The sequence below is a fragment of the Hakea prostrata genome, chromosome 2 (genome assembly GCF_041222555.1).
Source record: "Hakea prostrata isolate BN-2017 chromosome 2, UWA_Hpros_2, whole genome shotgun sequence".
NCBI classification, from domain to species: domain Eukaryota; kingdom Viridiplantae; phylum Streptophyta; class Magnoliopsida; order Proteales; family Proteaceae; genus Hakea; species Hakea prostrata.
In genome coordinates this window covers 67,855,836-67,874,090 of record NC_142601.1, presented here as the reverse complement: position 1 = coordinate 67,874,090, position 18,255 = coordinate 67,855,836, and the positions used below count along the sequence as shown (strand labels likewise).

Below are 18,255 nucleotides of genomic sequence, written 5' to 3'. Positions count from 1 at the left end.
ATATTGATGGGATTTTGTGAAAAGTTGGGAAAAGTAAAAAGTGGGACCCACCCATCACTTTTCCACAAACCCTTTCCTTTCCTTTTCTTCTCCCTCAAGAGGTCCTTTCTCACCCCACCTTTGCAAACAAACGCAGCCACGCGTTGAGTACTAATGTATTTAACCATTTCTATCGTAAATTTGTTTTTTCCAAGGGAGTACCTTATTTATTTTCTTCCCGCCAAACAGTAGTCTATAACGGCAAAAACCTCCCGCCGCCGCCTCGTTAGCCTTGCGACGTAAGAAATTCCCAAAATTAACTTAAAACAGTTAAAACTAATATTAAATTGTTAAAAAGTGAAAAGAATACTATAATGTAATAATGGTCGGCGAGTCAGAAATCGACGATCTCAGTCAACAATCAACGAAGGTGAGCGATGTGGATCTCCTCATACCACTCGGTCCACAACCTGCGGTCCTGTACTTTCTCTTCTCTCCCCTCTCCTCTCTCGTCTCTACCATTAGCCTCCATTCTGTTTGAATAGCTAATTAGGCTGCTTCTTCAAATTTCCTCATTTTCTTCAAGTACTTGTTTGATTTAACATCACTACGTAGAGAATGCTGGTTTCTAGGTTCATTTCCCGGTTATCGGGAAACAGCTTGAAACGCTACCGTAGCATCGTCTGTGGTCAACCAGGCCAGTTGCTGTTCCTCTCCAATTCTGGTTCTTCTAATACTTCTATTGACAGGGTAAGTATCCAACACTCCCCAATCTTGCATATTTTTTTGTATTTGCTGTCAAAGTCGGTTTCGCATTGACTTATTAATCTCTTTGGGTTGTGGATAAAGAAGGGTTTGGATTAACCATTTTTGGAGGGTCTCTGTTGGTTCGCAGCTTAGCTTTTAAGCTTGTACATTTTGTTATTGCTTATCTGATTTTTTTTTTTTTAAAATTTTTTCTTTTAATATGTATTTGGGATTGGAGTTGGTTTCAAATTTGGTTGTTTTGATGTCTGAAGCCGCTAAAGGTAGATGGATTAGGAATGGCCGTGCTTGGTAGATGGATTAGGAATGGCCGTGCTTTGAAGTTTTTTTTTTTCTTTTTTTTTTTCTCGTTTTCTTTTTGCAATCTTTTTCAGATTATCATAGAAAAGGTTGTATTTTGTTTAATAGAAAGGATATGACCTTCGCTTCCCGCCAGCAGTTCTATGTCACAATCTTGCTAATCCTTGAGTTTTCCATGCTTCACTGAGTCTTGCAGTAGCAAAGGCAACAATCAATCATAAAAAATCAGTGGTAGCTAAATGACCTTGCAGTCTGTTTGTTTATGATAGAGTCCCTAGATAAGAATGAGACTTTTCTAACTCAAGCTATTTGGTCTGAACTAAAATGTGAACCCTATATAATAGGCGACTTGAACTGAAATAAACAAGCTAAGAAATCAAAATAAAACTAAGATAGTAGATCCTCTATATGTACCTCCTACCCATAAATTTAGGCTTAATACAAAGAAAAGCCATTCGACTATTGACCAGACAGATATATAACCCAGTTGGATGCTTATTTATGTTTAATAGAAAATATGCCCGCTTAGGTGTTTTGTCCAAGACAGAGAATTGGTATTGCATAATTATTATTCTAGTGGCTTAGCTCTACCTTGCTGGTGTATTTTTTTGGGGATAGAATCTTTGTTTTTTTTTTTTTTGGGGGGGGGGGGGGGGGGAGGTTTCTGACATGGAATGGTTGAGTGCAGAGAAAAAGTATATGTATCTGGTGTACATCCTCAGACATATATGGTGGAAGAGGGTGTATGTATAGCAAAATTTGGCCAAAAGATTGAAAGACAAGTTGGTACTAGGAAGCTTGTTTAAATTTGAGGAATAGTTGAGGCTTTCTGGCTATTTGGTAACTATTAAGTTGAAGTTTTAGTAGTGGATCAAATAAATTGTTGAGGAATCAAGATTTAAAGTTGGGGAAACGTGGGTTTAAACTTTTACCTGTTAAGTTGCAGCTGAGAATTAGTGAGAACAACAGAGTGGGTTTCAAGTATCAGGAAGGAAATTAAACAGCTGAGGTAATGAGGCAGAATCTAGAAGTAAATAAGAAATATCAGAGAGGCCAGTGCCAGTGGAGTACATCTAGTCAATAGGGTAAAGTGGAAGGTATAGCAAAAGGATTGACTAATCTGTAGCAGTGTCACTAGCCAGATCTTGTGGCAGATTTTTGGAAGAAAAGGTAAAAAATTAGTTGGATAACTATATTTATTAGTTTTCTGGATTGATAATCATTAGAGAATTTCAAGGTTCTCATCTGAATTCCTTGACCATCGACATTGAAGCACGTCAATGGAAATTCATATTCCCGTAATGTAACCATGGATCAAGATCTCATGATATCTCACTTTCTCAGCCAAGAGAGAAAAAATTTAGCAAATCTCTGAGATCTTGCTCATATCTCATATATCTCTGTCATATCTCAAATATATCAGTCATGTCTCGGATATATTGATAATATCTTGGCTACCTTGGATATATCTAGGTCATATCTTGGCAAGATGTTGTCAGTATCTCTCATATCTTGGTGAGATCTTGTTTTATCTCGGAATTTCATTGTACTTATATGTCCATCATGTCATGTGAACTTTTTAATTTGCTGAAATGTTTTACTGTTTGAGGAGTCATAGTCCATGGTATTATGAATAGAATTTCGTAATTTTAATAATTGGCGGGCCTGACTTGGCTTCAAGTGTATCCTGTTGAAGGGTGTCCTATTGCCTGCGGTGTTTGACCTGGTGAACATTTTATTTGCTTGCCAATGGGAACAGTTGCAGTGCTGGGAAAATATTCCATTTTCATAGCAGTTCCATTATTGGGTTAGATTTGTGTCCTAGATGGCAATTTTTTTTTTCACATCTGCCAATAGCTATAACACTGTTGCATCATGCTGCATGTTTAGCATTTTAACTCACATGTTGATGACACGTATGCAATTGTTCCTGTGGATAGTAGGTTTGGGGTTACAAAGAAAATAATTGCTTGGGTTTGCATGCCATCCATGGTATCACGTATGACGTTCATAATGAGAGGAGCTCCATTAATCAGGTCAGTCTTGTTTCTTAGATACCCTCAATTGGTTGTTGATGTATTGTTCCAGTGCTGTATACTTCATCCTCTCAACAAATATGTTAATGGCAGTCCGTTTTGCAGCCACTGCAATTCATTCCATGTGACAAAACATGTGCCTGCTTAGTGCGTCTTGGTACTCAAGTTACAAACACCCTTACTGACATGCATAAATACCACATGTTGAGTGTTGTTGTGGCTACTACATAACTTATCTCTAGCACTCGTTAGTAACTAGTTATACTATGTCTTATGCTTTACCTCACTTCTAGCGTCTGTGTTTGAACATATGTCTGTATTCCTGTTTGAGTTCATATGCAAAATCCAGTAGTGAGTTTTCAGTATTGAATGTGAAATTAGGGAATCCTATCAATAGTAGAAAGGAAGCATCCTCTGTTTGGAAGTCAAGATCCCTCATCTTTCTTTGATGTTCCTATTTGGTCTCTTGATGTTGCCCTATCCTTGTTTTTCAATGAAATACAAACCTATTAATGATTTAATGTACTGTAACTGTCTCCTATAATGTCATATCCTGGAGTGTATTTTGTTTTCAGTGGGAAAGTACTTCCACTAGTGAATTTTAAAGAGTGTAATCAACCAGACAGGCTATTATAGCCACGTAATATATATTTCTTATAATTCACGTAATATATATTTCTTATAAGGATCTCAAAATTGCATCAGGAAACCTATAAAACCAGTAATGTTGTCTGGTTTCTGGTTCTCATTTATGTTCTTACAAAATGCCTGCAGTAGGCAATTTTTTTTCTTCCAATGTTTAATTTGTAGTCCCATCATGGTCTGGATTATTAAAAGGGGACACTTAGATCATGAAACTGCTGGGCACAAATTGTTTGGTCTTTCCTCCAGTTATAATAATGAAGATGTGGGAATATACCTAAGAAGCTATTGCCAATAACAACCGCTTGTATATTTTGCTCGTATAATCTATGTCTAAAGGTAATGGTCAGTAACTTATCTAACATTGACATGGATGGAAGCACACTGTTCCAAGGTCAGGCCCCTCATTGGTTTGTTGGTCACTAGCTGAAGAGAGTGACTTCACCCTAGGGTCTACTGCTGAGTACTCTGTAGTAATTATAATTGAATATGAGATTTTGACTTTTTGCTAGTATTAATTTAGTGTGATTTTATAATGATTGATAAGCCTTATGCTCATATTTTCTTTATACATATTCGATACATGATTCAGTTTATGTTTGAAACAGGTGGATCCATTTTCCCTTGTTTCAGAAGAACTGTCAATTCTTGCTAATAGGTTGCGGTCAATGGTGGTTGCAGAGGTATTGGTTCTATTCTTTGCTGAACTGCAGAATTATGATTCCTGTTTCATACATGTCTTTGATTGGAAAATGAGAAAGATGCAACATAAAATTAGCTTTTACTTCTTGCAGGTTCCAAAGCTTGCTTCAGCAGCTGAGTACTTATTTAAAATGGGGGTGGAAGGAAAAAGATTTCGTCCCACAGTAAGGGCAAATAATGCTGAAAAATTAGCTCAGTGAAACATTTCTTTTACTGGAGTTGTTTGGGTTAGCTTGTTTGTTTTGTGCGTGTGGGTGTGTGTCTATGGTTACTTTTTCCCTTTCTTCTTTCTAAGTTAGATTCATTGATTATGTTGAAGGGGCTACTCTGTCTTATTTCCTTACCAAGTATGTCAGTAATTGTAGTGTCTCTCTCTTTCTGAAGAAAGATGAAAGTGCCTCCTTTTCTTCTTCCCAATTATGAATATTAAAATAAGTTTATAAGCCTAAAACAAGCTTGCCTTTTAAGTTTCTGGCCCAACAATGCTGTTTCCCACCAAAATATCATTCTGGAAAAGAAGAAGCACAATTTATTTGTATCCTAATCAAGTGTAGAACTAAAGGGTGTTTGCCCAACTATACCGTTTCCTGCCAAGTTTTTTTTCTTCCTTTTCTTCCAGAACTTTGAAACAAGGAAAATATTTCTTATAGTGTCAGATATTCCACCTATGTATTTTAGGTCATAAATAATTATCTTCTCCTTCGGCCCCGTGCTCTCTCCGCCATCTCTATCCAAGTCTCAATTGGTTCCTCCACCCTTTTCTGGCTTGACCCCTGGCATTCGTTGGGCATTCTCTTCGAACTTCTTTGTCCCCACGCAGTCTATGAGACCCGCATCCCTAAGACTGCCACCCTGGACATCTTCATCTCCCACGGGGCCTGGGCCCCTCTCCCCCACCCTAGTCTCACACATGTTTGGGATGCGCTCCCCCTGACCCTCAACCTGTCCCGAGATACCACCATTTTGTCCCCTTCGCCTTCCAAATCATTTACCACCTCCTCCACATGGAATCTTCTCTGCTCCCCCCATCCCCCTGTCTCCTGTTCCCACTTGGTTTGGTTCAAAAGCCACATTCCCCGTCATACCCTCACCCTTTGGAGAGCTTTCAACCATGCTCTCCCTACCCAATCCTTCCTCATCAGCTGCCACATCCCCGCCAACCCTAGCTGCACCCTTTGCTGGAGTGGTTCAAAGGACATTGACCACCTTTTCTTCTCTTGTCCCTTCTCCCTTCTCCTTTGGGATAGAGCCCTTGCTTCCATTTGGCCCCGCTCGAGGTGCTCGCACGGGTTTGTTTGTGATTGGTATTGGATCTTGAGGAACTTTGCCGGTCACTCCATTTGCGATCGCCTTGGCAAGCTAGTCTTTAGTACCGCCATCCATCACATTTTTTGGGAGCGCAACCTGAGAAGATGGACTCCCAAATCGCGAATCCTTAGACGTGATTTGGAAATACATCTACTTTGATGTTTCTTCTAGATTGCTCTCCCTCCCCCATCCCCCTGTTGCCGACAACCCAAGAAATAGGTTGATTGTTAGTTTCTGGGGCCTCAGCTGCTCGTTCCTCTCCCCCTCTTGAGCTCTTTGCTCCTCCCCCCCCCCTCTTTCATTTCAGCTCCTTGGTAATCTTCTCCTGTAGTGTTGCTTGTTGTTTTTAATATATTATTTATTCATCCCCCAAAAAAAAAAATTATCTTGTCCTTGTAGTAGCATGGAATTAATGACTTTGATTTTTTTGCAGGTTCTGTTATTGATGGCAACAGCATTGAATGTAACCCTACCAAAACCAGATGGTGTCATTGACACCTTATCAAATGAGCTTCGCAAACGACAACAGTCTATTGCTGAGATCACTGAGATGATACACGTAAGTGCTTTAGAATTACTCTATTCCTGTCACCTTCTTTCTTGGAAATCCACCAAGTTTAAATATATATTCAAAATTTAAAGCATCAATTGTTGCATCGTTTGTTGTTAGGGTTATTATTGTTATTGTCATCATCATCATTATCGTTATTGTATAACTATTGATTTCCTTTTAACTTTAACTGTCATTAGTCCTATTATTTTGTGCTGTAATATGACATTTGTGTTTGCCAGAATCTAATAAACTCGTTACATCCCTTGTTATAGGTAGCAAGCCTACTTCATGACGATGTCTTGGATGATGCAGAGACAAGGCGTGGCATTGGTTCATTAAATGTTGTGATGGGAAACAAGGTATTTGCTTCTGTTTTCCTGCCTCTCCTACCCTCGTAAGCTATCACATGCTTGCCTGCTGTGGTTAATTGCTTCATTGACATGCTAATATATTAATGTTATACATTCATCGTTTTCTAATAATTAACCTCTATGGGTGAGTAAGAGATATTCGTCAGCCATCATTTTCACTTGTAATAGGCTAATTTCAAGTCTTCCATATTTTCTTGAAATAAACTGTAGTGGATATCTTTGACCTTATTATAGGTTCTAGAACCTGCTGCTTTTTTGTTGAAACCTGCTCCTCCCTCACTTTTCTCTCTTCTTGATAGGGTTTTTTGTGACTCTATGCTGTTTCTCTTTCTCTCATACAGATATCAGTATTAGCTGGTGATTTCTTACTTTCCAGAGCTTGTGTTGCACTTGCTTCACTGAAAAACACAGAGGTATATATATTTTATTTAGAACTTTCATACAATAATTCAATAATTGGCTTTATTAGTAGATCTTTTAGTGTTCCTTTCTCCATATTTATTTGGACCATTGACATGTAATCCAAGATTTGTATCTGACAAAAATTTATTTATTTAATTGTTAAAAATTAGCATTTGTGGAAAAAGATATCCCTGCAACTTAGTGTCTTGGACAAATCTCCTAATGGCATATTGTCACTTCTATCACATTCCTCCATTTCCGAAGCACTTATCACTACCTTGTAGTAAGCGATTGACCACAATGCTAGAAAAAAAAGTTTTCCTAGGAGCAGTGGAGAAAGTTAAACTATTTCGTACAAATTCATTCAAAATGTTGACCTATCTTGTACAAAACTTGGTATAAATAAGTTTGACAGAATAACTGTTCATTAGACCAGAATTTCAACATTTAGTCATAGGTATCATGGTCTGTTTCATTTCAACAGCCTGGGAAACCAAAATTTTCTGTAAGTTTGTGAAACTGTGACATGCTTTCCTTTCATATAGATATACCTGTACATTCACCATTGGCCGGCCCTTGCAAATAGAATAATAGAAATATATCCATTCAAGTGATTTCAAATTAGTTAGAAGGTGTCTGCTTTATTGGATCAGTTCATCAATAGTTGCTGGAGCTATTAGATACCATTACCATTTTTGTTGAGTATCATACTTACCACCCTTTGTGATCATGCATTGCTCGAATCTTCAACTTTTTGCGCAGATTTTTTTTTCTTTGTTTTTATTGAGGGATTTGCTTTAGCTGGTTCCCATTCTCAATGTTTTATATCTGCAGGTTGTCTCATTGCTAGCTACAGTTGTCGAACATCTTGTTACAGGGGAAACCATGCAAATGTCAACTACCTCTGACCAACGTTGTAGGTAGAGAATTTCATTGCGTCAAGCAACTATTATTTGTAACACTCATGCTCTCCACTGGTGAAAGATTTTTATTTTCAATCTTTTGTATTTTTCTGCCTCGTTTCTCATAAACACTAGCAACATACATATTAATTCATTACTGCTATGATTGCTAAAAAGGCTGACAAAGAATTTTGTTCCCCTATGACATGTAACATTCTGTTTCTGCCAGAACAAAAATATACACTAAAGCAGGATATAGAAAGAACAAAAAGGGGCAGTAAAACATAGATTGAAGATTGGTGAGCTTAAGTGGCCTATAATTACGGTAGATGGGTTCATGTTCTCAAAGGTGGAGTCATGTTAAACCAAGTGGTTCATGTCAGTGAGGACTTCTGTGGATTAAATGGGTAGCAAGATAAAGGGAATGTGGGGCACAGGGGCCCATGACAAGCAGCAGGATAAATGGATAATTAGTAGAACTTAATGACTTGTGGATGTGAATTTCGAGTTTGAATTTGCAGAGCTGGTTATATTAGTTTACCTGCTCTTATTTCCTGTTTTTAGAAGACAACTTACCTGTTGATAATTAATTGAGACTTAAATTTGCTGTTTTAATTTTGGAATTCAAAGTCCAATTATACGCTGATTTTGAAGAAGACCCGCACATAAACTGTTGACTGGGACTGTTCAACCAATAAGTAGTGATCCTGGTCCTAAGACATGGAAATGTTTTCTTAATCAGCCAGTTCTGGTTTTGGCATTGGTATTGGGCATCATATTGGCAGGGTATTTTGAAAATATGTCATGATGTATTGGAGATGCTAGATGTGTTAGATATGAAATTGCTTAGGGTATATGCTAAAGTGCAGTTTTGAAGCCCAAAAAAGTATGATAAATAATATGTAAAATAGGTTATGTATTAAAAGAAGAAGTAAGACAAACAAGTTGTAACCAAAAAAAAAAAAAAGACAAACAAGTGCATTCAATTGATTATATATAAAAGATTGCCTTTCTTACATGTACTTTTTTTTTAGGGTCGGTGCCATATTACATAATTACCATTAAGATGTGATACATATTGGCGGATACAGAAGCATACTTAAAAACTTACTTACACCATTAGTCTGAAATTCTATTTTAAAAATATAAAAACCTGTAAGTGCTCTAGTTGATCAAATTGTTCTTCTTCAAAAACTGCTTTTATTTATTTATTTTTTTAATCTTTCATACTTAGACTCGTACTCATCTCTAGTCTATGGATCTACCAAAATTGATAGGATAGAGTTTGAAGTGGAAGGGAATACTTGTCATGGACACCTACAACAATGTAGCAAGTTGGAAGTCAAGGAGGCCCTATGAAAAATGAACGGAGGTAAAACCCCAGTACTGGATGAGATTCCAATTGAAGTATCGAAGAGCTTAGGGGCTCAGGGTGTTTCTTGGATAATAGAGTTGTTTAACAAGATTTGGAGTGCAAAAGAATATGCCAGATGAGTGGAGGAGAAGTACCATAGTGCTGATTTATAAAAATAAAGATGATGTCCAGATTTGTGATAATTATAGAGGTATTAAACTTATGAGCCATATCATGAAATTATGGGGAAAAATCATTGAATCTCACCTAAGGAGAGAGATGTTAGTATCAAAGAACCAATTTTAGTTGATGCCTGGAAGATCAACAACTGAAACTATTTACTTGCTAAGAAGGGTTACAGAAATCTTTAGGGCCACAAAAGGACCTCCATATGATCTTTATTGATTTAAAGGTGTATGATATAGTCCCTAGAGAGCTCATCTACATATCCTATGGATGAGAGGGAGCTCAACTAATTAGGTTGAGATAGTTAAAGGTATATTTAAGATTACAATGAAGAATGTTAGAACTTTAGAAGGACAAAGGAATGAATTCCCAAATACAATTTAGTTATACCAATGGTCAACTGTAAGCCCCTATTTCTTTGCACTCATAACGAATGATCTTACTAGTCACATAGAAGATCGGGTAGCTTGGTGTTGGCTATACGCTGATGATATGTTTTTGGTCGATGAGACAATAAAAGGGATTAATGCAAAGTTGGAGCTATGGAGATCAACTTTGGAATCATAAGGTTTTAAGATAAGTAGAACAAAAATAGAACATATGATGTGTAACTTCAGTCAAACTGGGTGAAACATTGAAGATGTGAGACTTGATGATCAAGAGATTTTGCAGAGTAAATGTTTCAGGTACTTGGGCTTTGCCATTAACAATGAGGATGATTAGATGACAATGTATCTCAAAGAATTAATGTAAAATGGCTGAAGTGGATAGTTGCTTCGGGTGTTTTATGTGACAAAGTATGCCTATCAAGCTCTGAGGCAAATTCTACAAGAAGTTATCAGACAGGCTATGATCTATGGGGTAGAATGTTATGAGCAACCAAGAGGAGCTATACAATCAAAACAAGCATTGCAGAGATGAGGATGTGTGGCAAGACTACGAGAGATAAGGCAAGGAATGATTATATTAGGTTGAACTAGGGTATTGTATCAATTCAAGAAAAGTTAATAGAATGCCGCTTGAAGTGGTATGTGCATGTCCAAAGGAGGCCGCTAGAGTCACCTGTAAGGAAGAGTGATCAGATCTGACTAGATGAAGCTAAAAGAGGTAAGTGATAGGCCTAAACTGATTGTTGAAGAAGTAGTAACAAAGGATATGCATGTGCTAGGACTAGACGCCCATATGTGTGCTGATAGAGCTGTCTCGAAGACTAGGACCTCTTCGGTTAATAGAGATTCCTGGAACGCTACCTTGACTGGGTCCCCTAATTATCTACATACGTGCATAAATTTATTGTTATTACTTCTCTTGTCTCTTTTACTTAACCCTTAAAGATCCATGTAGCCGACCATGCTGACCCATTGGGATAAGGTTATAGTTGTTTGTTGTATGAGTTGGTTTTAGGTCTCCTCTCCTGAACATGCACATGACTAGAAACTAATCTGCTGGTTGTTTATTGGAATACAGGGCAATAGTTTGTACAACATGTACTTAATTATTGCCCCCATTAGTACTAATTGATGGTGCATACTGTTGGATTGAGGGTTGAAGTAGAGAGGCATTGTTGAACATTCTGGCCGTTTCTGATTTTAAACAATTCTTTGTGATTGCAGCATAGAATATTATTTGCAAAAGACGTACTATAAGACAGCATCATTGATTTCGAACAGTTGCAAGGCGATTGCTCTTCTTGCTGGGCAAACTGCAGAAGTCTCGTTGTTAGCTTATGACTATGGCCGAAATCTGGTTTGTTATCATCTATGTTATATAATATAAAGCTGTGAACTTCATAATGATAAACTGAGACATTCCATAGTGGTATTTTTGTTGAGTGATTACTGCCGTGCATTGTGTACCTCCAGCATTTGTCCTTTATGAGTTCACATGCGCTCAGGTGATGGAACATAGGAACACACTGGAGTGTTAAAAAAAAATGAACTGCTGTTTTATACAATTGAAATTAAAAAAACAGAAGGGAAAAAGAAGAAGAAGAAGAAGAAGATTGAGGAAACTGAACAGGAAGCTTAGCTTACTTTCAGGAAAAATTGAATTTCCTGTATATATAGGAAAGTTATTCAGTAATGCAATAGGAATTAGGAAATGACACCGTGTAACTAAGATACAGGTGAATTATGGTGTATCCTCAAAACAACATTGTAAGCTGCAAGGTGATAATTTTTCAAAACTATAATTCTTAACGAAGAAATCTGCATAAAAATTGAATTTGTTTGGAATTCTACTCCTTCAAGGGAAGGAGGTTAATAGAGTGAAAATATTAACACGCTTGTGATATACCATAAAAATATGGCTGTGAAGAAGTGATCATTTTTCTCCAACAACTCCAGCTAATTCTTTCTTCTAGTCTGACACTACTTGCTCTCAAATCTGATTCTGCCTTTAGTAATTAACTCAAACCATTAGTAGAACTATATTTATATATATAACTTAGAAACAAACACGGTGTTGAAGGCTTCCGGACAAGCAGAGTCCAAGGAGGCAATTTTCCTACAGTCTTACCCCAGCGATTTTTGCTAAGAGGCTGTTTGATGATATTTATTTATAACCTAAAGAAAAAGCTTAAATATATTTACTCTTAGCAGCAAGCATGCATGTGTCTGTTTTTTATTCAGGCAAAAAAGGCAGGGTCTTTCCCTCTTTTAATTTTTTTTTTTGGGGGGGCGGGGGGGGGGGGGGCATGCATGTGTCTGTTTTTATTCAGTTAAAAAGGTGGCCTTCCCATACCCCCCCCCCCCCAACTGCATTTTTTTGGGAAAGGGGGAGTGACACATTGGTTGCCGAAAATATGAGCACAATGCAGGGTGGTGTGGGGGTTGGATAAATTAATGAACTCCACTCTGAAATTTGACACTTGCATGCTACTGGTCAGTGGCTGAGTTATGCACATTTTGTTGTAGAGCCAACTTTTGCTGAAAGGCCTTCCCTTAACATGTGTAGTGCCAAGGTAGAGGATGGTTTGTGCCTTGTGCCACTCATAGAAGCCCCACAGCTCCCACCCCCCATACAAAGAAAAACACACACGCATAAAACATAATAATATAATTAAAGTAGAAACCTATTACTAATAAATATCAGAAATATCAGATTGATTCAATTTTGTATTACAAGGGTCTTCCTTTTCCCCTTTGCAATAATGTAGTTTTACAATTTTGTATTTCGTAGTTTATTCCTGAGTTGATGTATTTCATCAAATTTGCAGGGACTGGCATATCAATTAGTGGATGATGTTCTTGATTTCACAGGCACATCAGCTTCACTTGGAAAAGGTTCCTTGTCTGATATTCGCCATGTAATTTTTCCATCCTCACCACTTCAAATCTGTGGAAGATTGAAATTGACGGCCTTGCTAAGTTGTGGAGTTCAGTTAATGAATGTAGAATACTACCATTGCACCCAGTTCCTTTGGGGTCCCTCCTGCAGTCTTTTCGCTAATTCAGCTTTATACCTTAGTTTATAACCCCCCCCCCCCCACTTACAATTTTCAGTGTGTCACATTTTTTATTACTTGTGCATGACTTAGGTAGATGTCTAATTGTTTTTGGATCTTCTGTCTTCCATACCGAATCCTTACTGATGCTCTCTTACAGCTTTTTGCTTTCTCAATTCACCACTTTGTGCATCTGTGGCGTGTGGACTTTCTTGATTTTTTGAGTGTGATTTAGCTTTGTGTAGATTTTTGGTCATAACATGTTCCTATCATAATAAAAAAAATTTGTCAGTTCTTAATAACATAGTCCACCAAGGAAATCCTAACTAAACAGACTTGGCAGTCAGATGTGACCCAAATTTTTTGGATGGGTGGATCCACAGGTCCCTTTTCACATTTGAAGTTTCAGCCCAATTGGAGCGTATCAAGTAGCTAAGTAGAGCTATGAAAGATCCAGGACTGTCAAATACAAAATAGTGGGCTTAGTATTGTGAATGTGCATGGATATGCAGAAATATGCAAGAGGGTAGTTGATTGAATTAGCTCTGAAATTTGACATGTGGTTGATCTAAATCATATCTTCTCTCTACATTTGTCAGAATTGCCTTATCATCTGTCCGTATTATGGCTTGAGTTGTTGGCTGTTTATGAAGCCTTTACAAAATGGGGCAGAGTAAAAGCAATTTCCCTTCTACAAGATGTTGACCCATACAAACATGTGCACAGAAATTTATTTATTTTGGCTGAATAACTCTTGCACAGATATTACTTCATCACTAGCCAAGGATGAATTTTCTAAAGAACAGAACCAATATATTTGCTTCTGCTGTATATATCTTGATTTTCTTTATCTTCCAGGGAATTGTAACTGCTCCAATTTTATTTGCAATTGAAGAGTTCCCTCAATTGCGGGTGGTTGTTGGTCGAGGTTTTGAAGACCCTGCAGATGTTGACCTTGTAAGTTGCCTTTTGCTATTGATTAGGATGCAAAGCACTCTTGTTCCTGCACTGGGACTCACATATTGATCTATTTATTATTGTGGATTAAGTGGAGCTGTATCTTTCTTTTATATGCTATAAAGCCTAGCCTTAGGTTTGATCACTTATCTATAGTTTGTCTAGCTGTTTGTGAGTGTGTTCTATATGTAAAGATGTGCATCAGCATGTATAGAAGAAAATGCCATTAGATAGAGATCAGTTTGTCAAAGGCAGAACAACTTACTTGATCTTTAGCATTTGGATTGGCCATTCACATTTCGATGGGAATGAGAAATCATGGCAAGCTCAGAGCAGGTTGATTAAAGAATTCAAGGAACAGAAGAACAACTTATTTGACCTGTACGATTTGGATTGCCCACTCGCATTCCATGGGAGTGAGAAATTTTTGCAAGCTCAGTGCTGGTGGATTTTGAAGAATTGAAGGACCTAAGTATCACATTCTCTTTTGAGTAAAATCCCCGTATGGGTCTCCCTTGATTTAGTGAATGGGTAATGCTCAAGGGTGAAGGGGTTTGATTTTGACAGTTTTCTCATGATGAATCTTTTGTGGCTTTTGTTTAGATTATTAGATTTGCTTCAACTGAGTAATCTATCTCTTGGATCATATGTTAGAATCGTTAGTTGACTAGTTTGTAGGGTTGGACTTCCTAATCTTATGCACTTCATTTGTATAATTATGTAATGGTTTTGTTTTTGCATTTGAAATTCTTAGGCTCTTGACTACCTTGGGAAGAGTAGTGGAATACAGAGAACGAGAGAACTAGCAAGTGAGCATGCAAACCGTGCTGCAGCAGCCATTGACTCGCTTCCCGAGAGTGATGATGAGGACGTAAGAAGATCCAGGCAGGCACTTATTGATCTGACACAAATGGTCTTAACTAGAACAAAGTGAGAGAATATTCTTCATTGGCAAATTTAGCATGTGAGATGTGAGAGAATCTCAAGTCTTTTCCTCCCCATAAATTTTGTGTGATAGATGGTTATGCTTCCATGTATAGCCAAACGTGCCGAGAAAACTAGATGGACTTACATATTACATCTTACTAACCTCCTAACGTCCTCCACTTTGCAAAAAATATAAGCATCTCGTTGAAATAAACTCAATAGATGAGAACAGCAATTTTTTTTCATGTGCATGCCATGGTATTATTTTCTTCGAATGTTTTATTGGAAAGATAAGTACCTTAGGTGTGGCATAAACTTATGACGTAGTTTGTCTGGGTGGGGACTCAATTTCACTCTCTGGTAAGTGATAAGCCTCTCTTTACTTTCAAGAATTTCATTGGATCTGTGAAGTTCATGAGGTCAAGCTGGTCATTAATGGGTCTAAATTTAAGCCGTATTACCTGTTAATGTGAGGCCTCCATCCTCCTTTCAGCCTAAAGGGAGAATTTTTTTTTTTTGGGAGTGAGGTACTTTTGCAATATATGATCTCTGAGGATATACTTTTTTCAAGTGTGTTATGTGGTGTAATATTTACAGCAGAAGCCCAATGTCTCCTTCCTTGCCTGCAGATCATGACTTGATCTCTTGCTAACTCCTACATTTCGCTCCACATTTTGTTATCAGAACGCATGGTGGGATATTTTCAATTTCGTTTGATTGCAGACCAATACGGAAGGAAACATTTTCTGGGCTGTGCAATGTTAACGGTAAGAAGCTTGCTTGCCCTGCCATTGCTTTTTCTTGGTCTTGAGCGGGGTGATAAATGTTTTGGGATTGTTTCCAAGGAAACGAACTCAGTATTTTGGTGATTGGGTTCGTGCAATAATCCCAATACAAATTAGATTGAATGCAAACATGACACGGTTTCGAGATTTGGGACATCTGCTTCATTCTGGGATTCCAGAATATAACTGTAAATTAATTGACAGACAAGGCGATTTGAACGTGGAGAAACCATCATCCAACTTTGTATAAATTTGTTTAATTCCATAAAACTCTCCTCCCTTTCTCTCTCTTTCCTTTTCTCCTCTTTGGGAAGAAAAAAATTTCAGCATCTTTATGAATACTGAAAGAAAAAATAGAAAGAATAATATCATCATAAATACCAACAAGGGATAAAAACAAGTTGTTTCACTTGTTCATGGAGAAAATGTACAAGAAATATACAGACTCTAAAACAACACAAAAAATTAAACCCATTAATCTTACATAAAAATCCAAAAAATGTACTTGTTTCCCGCATCTCCAAACAAAAAAATATAGACACTCACATACATTCCCCTTGGATTCCATCATACACACAAAAACAAACACACCACATGCATATACAATTGTTAGAGGAAGCTTACATCTTTTCTTGGTAGTATCTTTCCCTCATCCATTGCCCACTCCTTTGGTCCTTCGAGAGCCTTGTAATAAGACCAAAGCTTAATATTAGACAATTTTACCTTAAGATGTAGTATTTCCAACTTACAGGGGGTTTTCTCTTTTATACATGTATATTTTCATGCATAATGACAGTAAATGTTTCAGTGAAAGAAAAAGAAAAAAAAAGGGTCAGACTGACGAGTGACGGCTGAAACAGTTAAAGGCTGTTCATGACCCTTACCGTTAGGAATTGCATTCTTTCAGCTGGATCCATTCGTTGGTCCAATTTGATACGCCTTTCTGCGGAATTTTAAGAACAAGGAGTATATGATCATCTGTGAGAATGGGAAGTATTATATGATTACAGAAATCTTTCTTCTTCAGGCAATGTTGGTTGCTTTACCTTCTTTTTCTAAGTAGCAGTCTCTACTATTCTGATCACGTCGTTCCAACTCCTCTAAGCTATGAGTAAAAAATTTCTCTTTTGCCCAAGCAATTGCTTCGTCTACTACTCCATCGGTCGCTTCCATCTTGTTCGAAGTGATCTCAATAACATAAGAGCTCATAACTTCATCTTCTTCTTGGTCGTCATCAATTAATTCTTTGCCTTGAATGCTGGTTTTCGTCTCTGGTTCTCGACAAAGTGAAGAGATTGCAGAGTGAGGAGAATCAGTGTCTTCTACGTTATCCACTGACATCTTAGTTCTCTGGTATGGAATGGGTTCGGGATTAATGGATTCTGGTGATGGAACCCGTCTTGAAAATCCAAAGTGAGTACTGCTTCTCAAGCTCTCGTGGGAGATGTTTTCTGTAAGTTGGAAATCCATGTAAGAAACAGGGTTGCACGGAATATGTCTCTTCTTCTGCTCTTCAGGCGCCAATGACGATGAATTCCACCTAGATGGAATGTTGATTGGCCTGAAACAAATTAAAAGTCATGTTTATGACATATGAAGCAAAACTCTGTTATGGCTGAAGCTCGTTTCTCTCAGTTTCGGATGTTGTTCATTTGAAAATAAAATAAAATGCCCATTTTAACCCTTCGTTTCCGGTCGCATATCTCCCATAAAAATGTTATCAAGGGGTAGAACTAGTCATTTTAACGAGGAGGAGAAAGACCTGAACAGTTACCTGAGCTTGGATGCAAAGGAAGAGAAGCCAACGTCGTCTGCAATGGGAGGACCAAGAGGACTCAAATCTTCTGAACTCAACACCGAAGACGAATTCGATTTCGATTTCGACTTCGACTTCGACTTTGTCTCTGATTTCGATCGTGATCTCGTCCTTCGATCATCGTCCGATCCGAATATATCATCATAAAAGCCATCGCTTCTCCTGAAACCTCCAACTCCTGCTCCTCCTCTTCCACGAGGCGGTGGAATTCGGAACACCGGAAGATTTCTACCGGACCTTTTCGGGACAAAGGATTCCGGCGATCGGAAAATCTCTTCGTAGAAAGACTCCGACGTACCCGACCTATTCGCTGCAGCCGTCAATTCACCGGAGAACTGACGGAAAAGAATGCTGCGAGGTGGACCTCCAAAGACGTCTTGGAAATCCTCAGGCTTTAAGGTTTGCGAGGAATCACAGGCTTCAAGGCCGAAAATATTTCGTCTCATACGATCTGACGAAGTTTCTTCCGTGGATCTCCGACGAGGTATGTTCATTCCCATTCTCATCCTCCATGATTCATCCATGTTCGCCGCCGTCGGCGAAATTTTGCCGGATAAATTGGAATTTAGACGGTGACGTTGAGTTGAGTGAGTTTAAGGAGCACAACAGTGCTTAACGAGAGTAAAGAATCACCATATAAGAGTCATAGACATGGAGAATTTTATTTTTTTTTTCAAGAAAAAAGAAAGCGTTTCTTTCTGGGTAAAGCGATTTTTGTTTCCTCCTTTTTCTGTCTTTTTACACGACAGCTTGAGTCTAATTTTATTTTAGTTATTTCTCTTTTTACTGAGTAATGATAATTTTTGTTTGGTCATCATCAGGCCA

At 37.9% G+C, this 18,255-nt stretch overlaps 2 protein-coding genes across 3 annotated transcripts; one reads left to right on the top strand and one right to left on the bottom strand.

Moving 5' to 3' along the window:
• The first annotated feature begins 396 nt into the window (after positions 1–396).
• On the top strand, positions 397–15,879 carry LOC149025935 (solanesyl-diphosphate synthase 1, mitochondrial-like). Of its 2 annotated transcripts, none has more exons than XM_089146150.1 (12): positions 397–729; positions 2,988–3,080; positions 4,331–4,405; positions 4,517–4,588; positions 6,166–6,291; positions 6,558–6,644; positions 6,998–7,069; positions 7,893–7,978; positions 11,114–11,246; positions 12,718–12,807; positions 13,804–13,902; positions 14,657–15,879. In XM_089146150.1, the coding sequence occupies exons 1-12, from the start codon at positions 598–600 to the stop codon at positions 14,834–14,836; spliced, it is 1,245 nt and encodes a 414-aa protein (XP_089002276.1). In that variant the 5' UTR covers positions 397–597; the 3' UTR covers positions 14,837–15,879. The 2 variants fall into 2 exon arrangements, with proteins under 2 accessions (XP_089002276.1, XP_089002277.1); XM_089146151.1 differs by having other exon boundaries at positions 640–729; positions 2,985–3,080.
• A 114-nt stretch (positions 15,880–15,993) lies between these two features.
• LOC149025934 (Chaperone DnaJ-domain superfamily protein) lies at positions 15,994–18,067 on the bottom strand. Its single transcript, XM_089146148.1, has 4 exons — positions 17,389–18,067; positions 16,661–17,175; positions 16,499–16,557; positions 15,994–16,298 (listed from the first exon to the last, which is right to left on the bottom strand). The coding sequence occupies exons 1-4, from the start codon at positions 17,952–17,954 to the stop codon at positions 16,224–16,226; spliced, it is 1,215 nt and encodes a 404-aa protein (XP_089002274.1). The 5' UTR covers positions 17,955–18,067; the 3' UTR covers positions 15,994–16,223.
• Between the last annotated feature and the right edge of the window lie 188 nt (positions 18,068–18,255).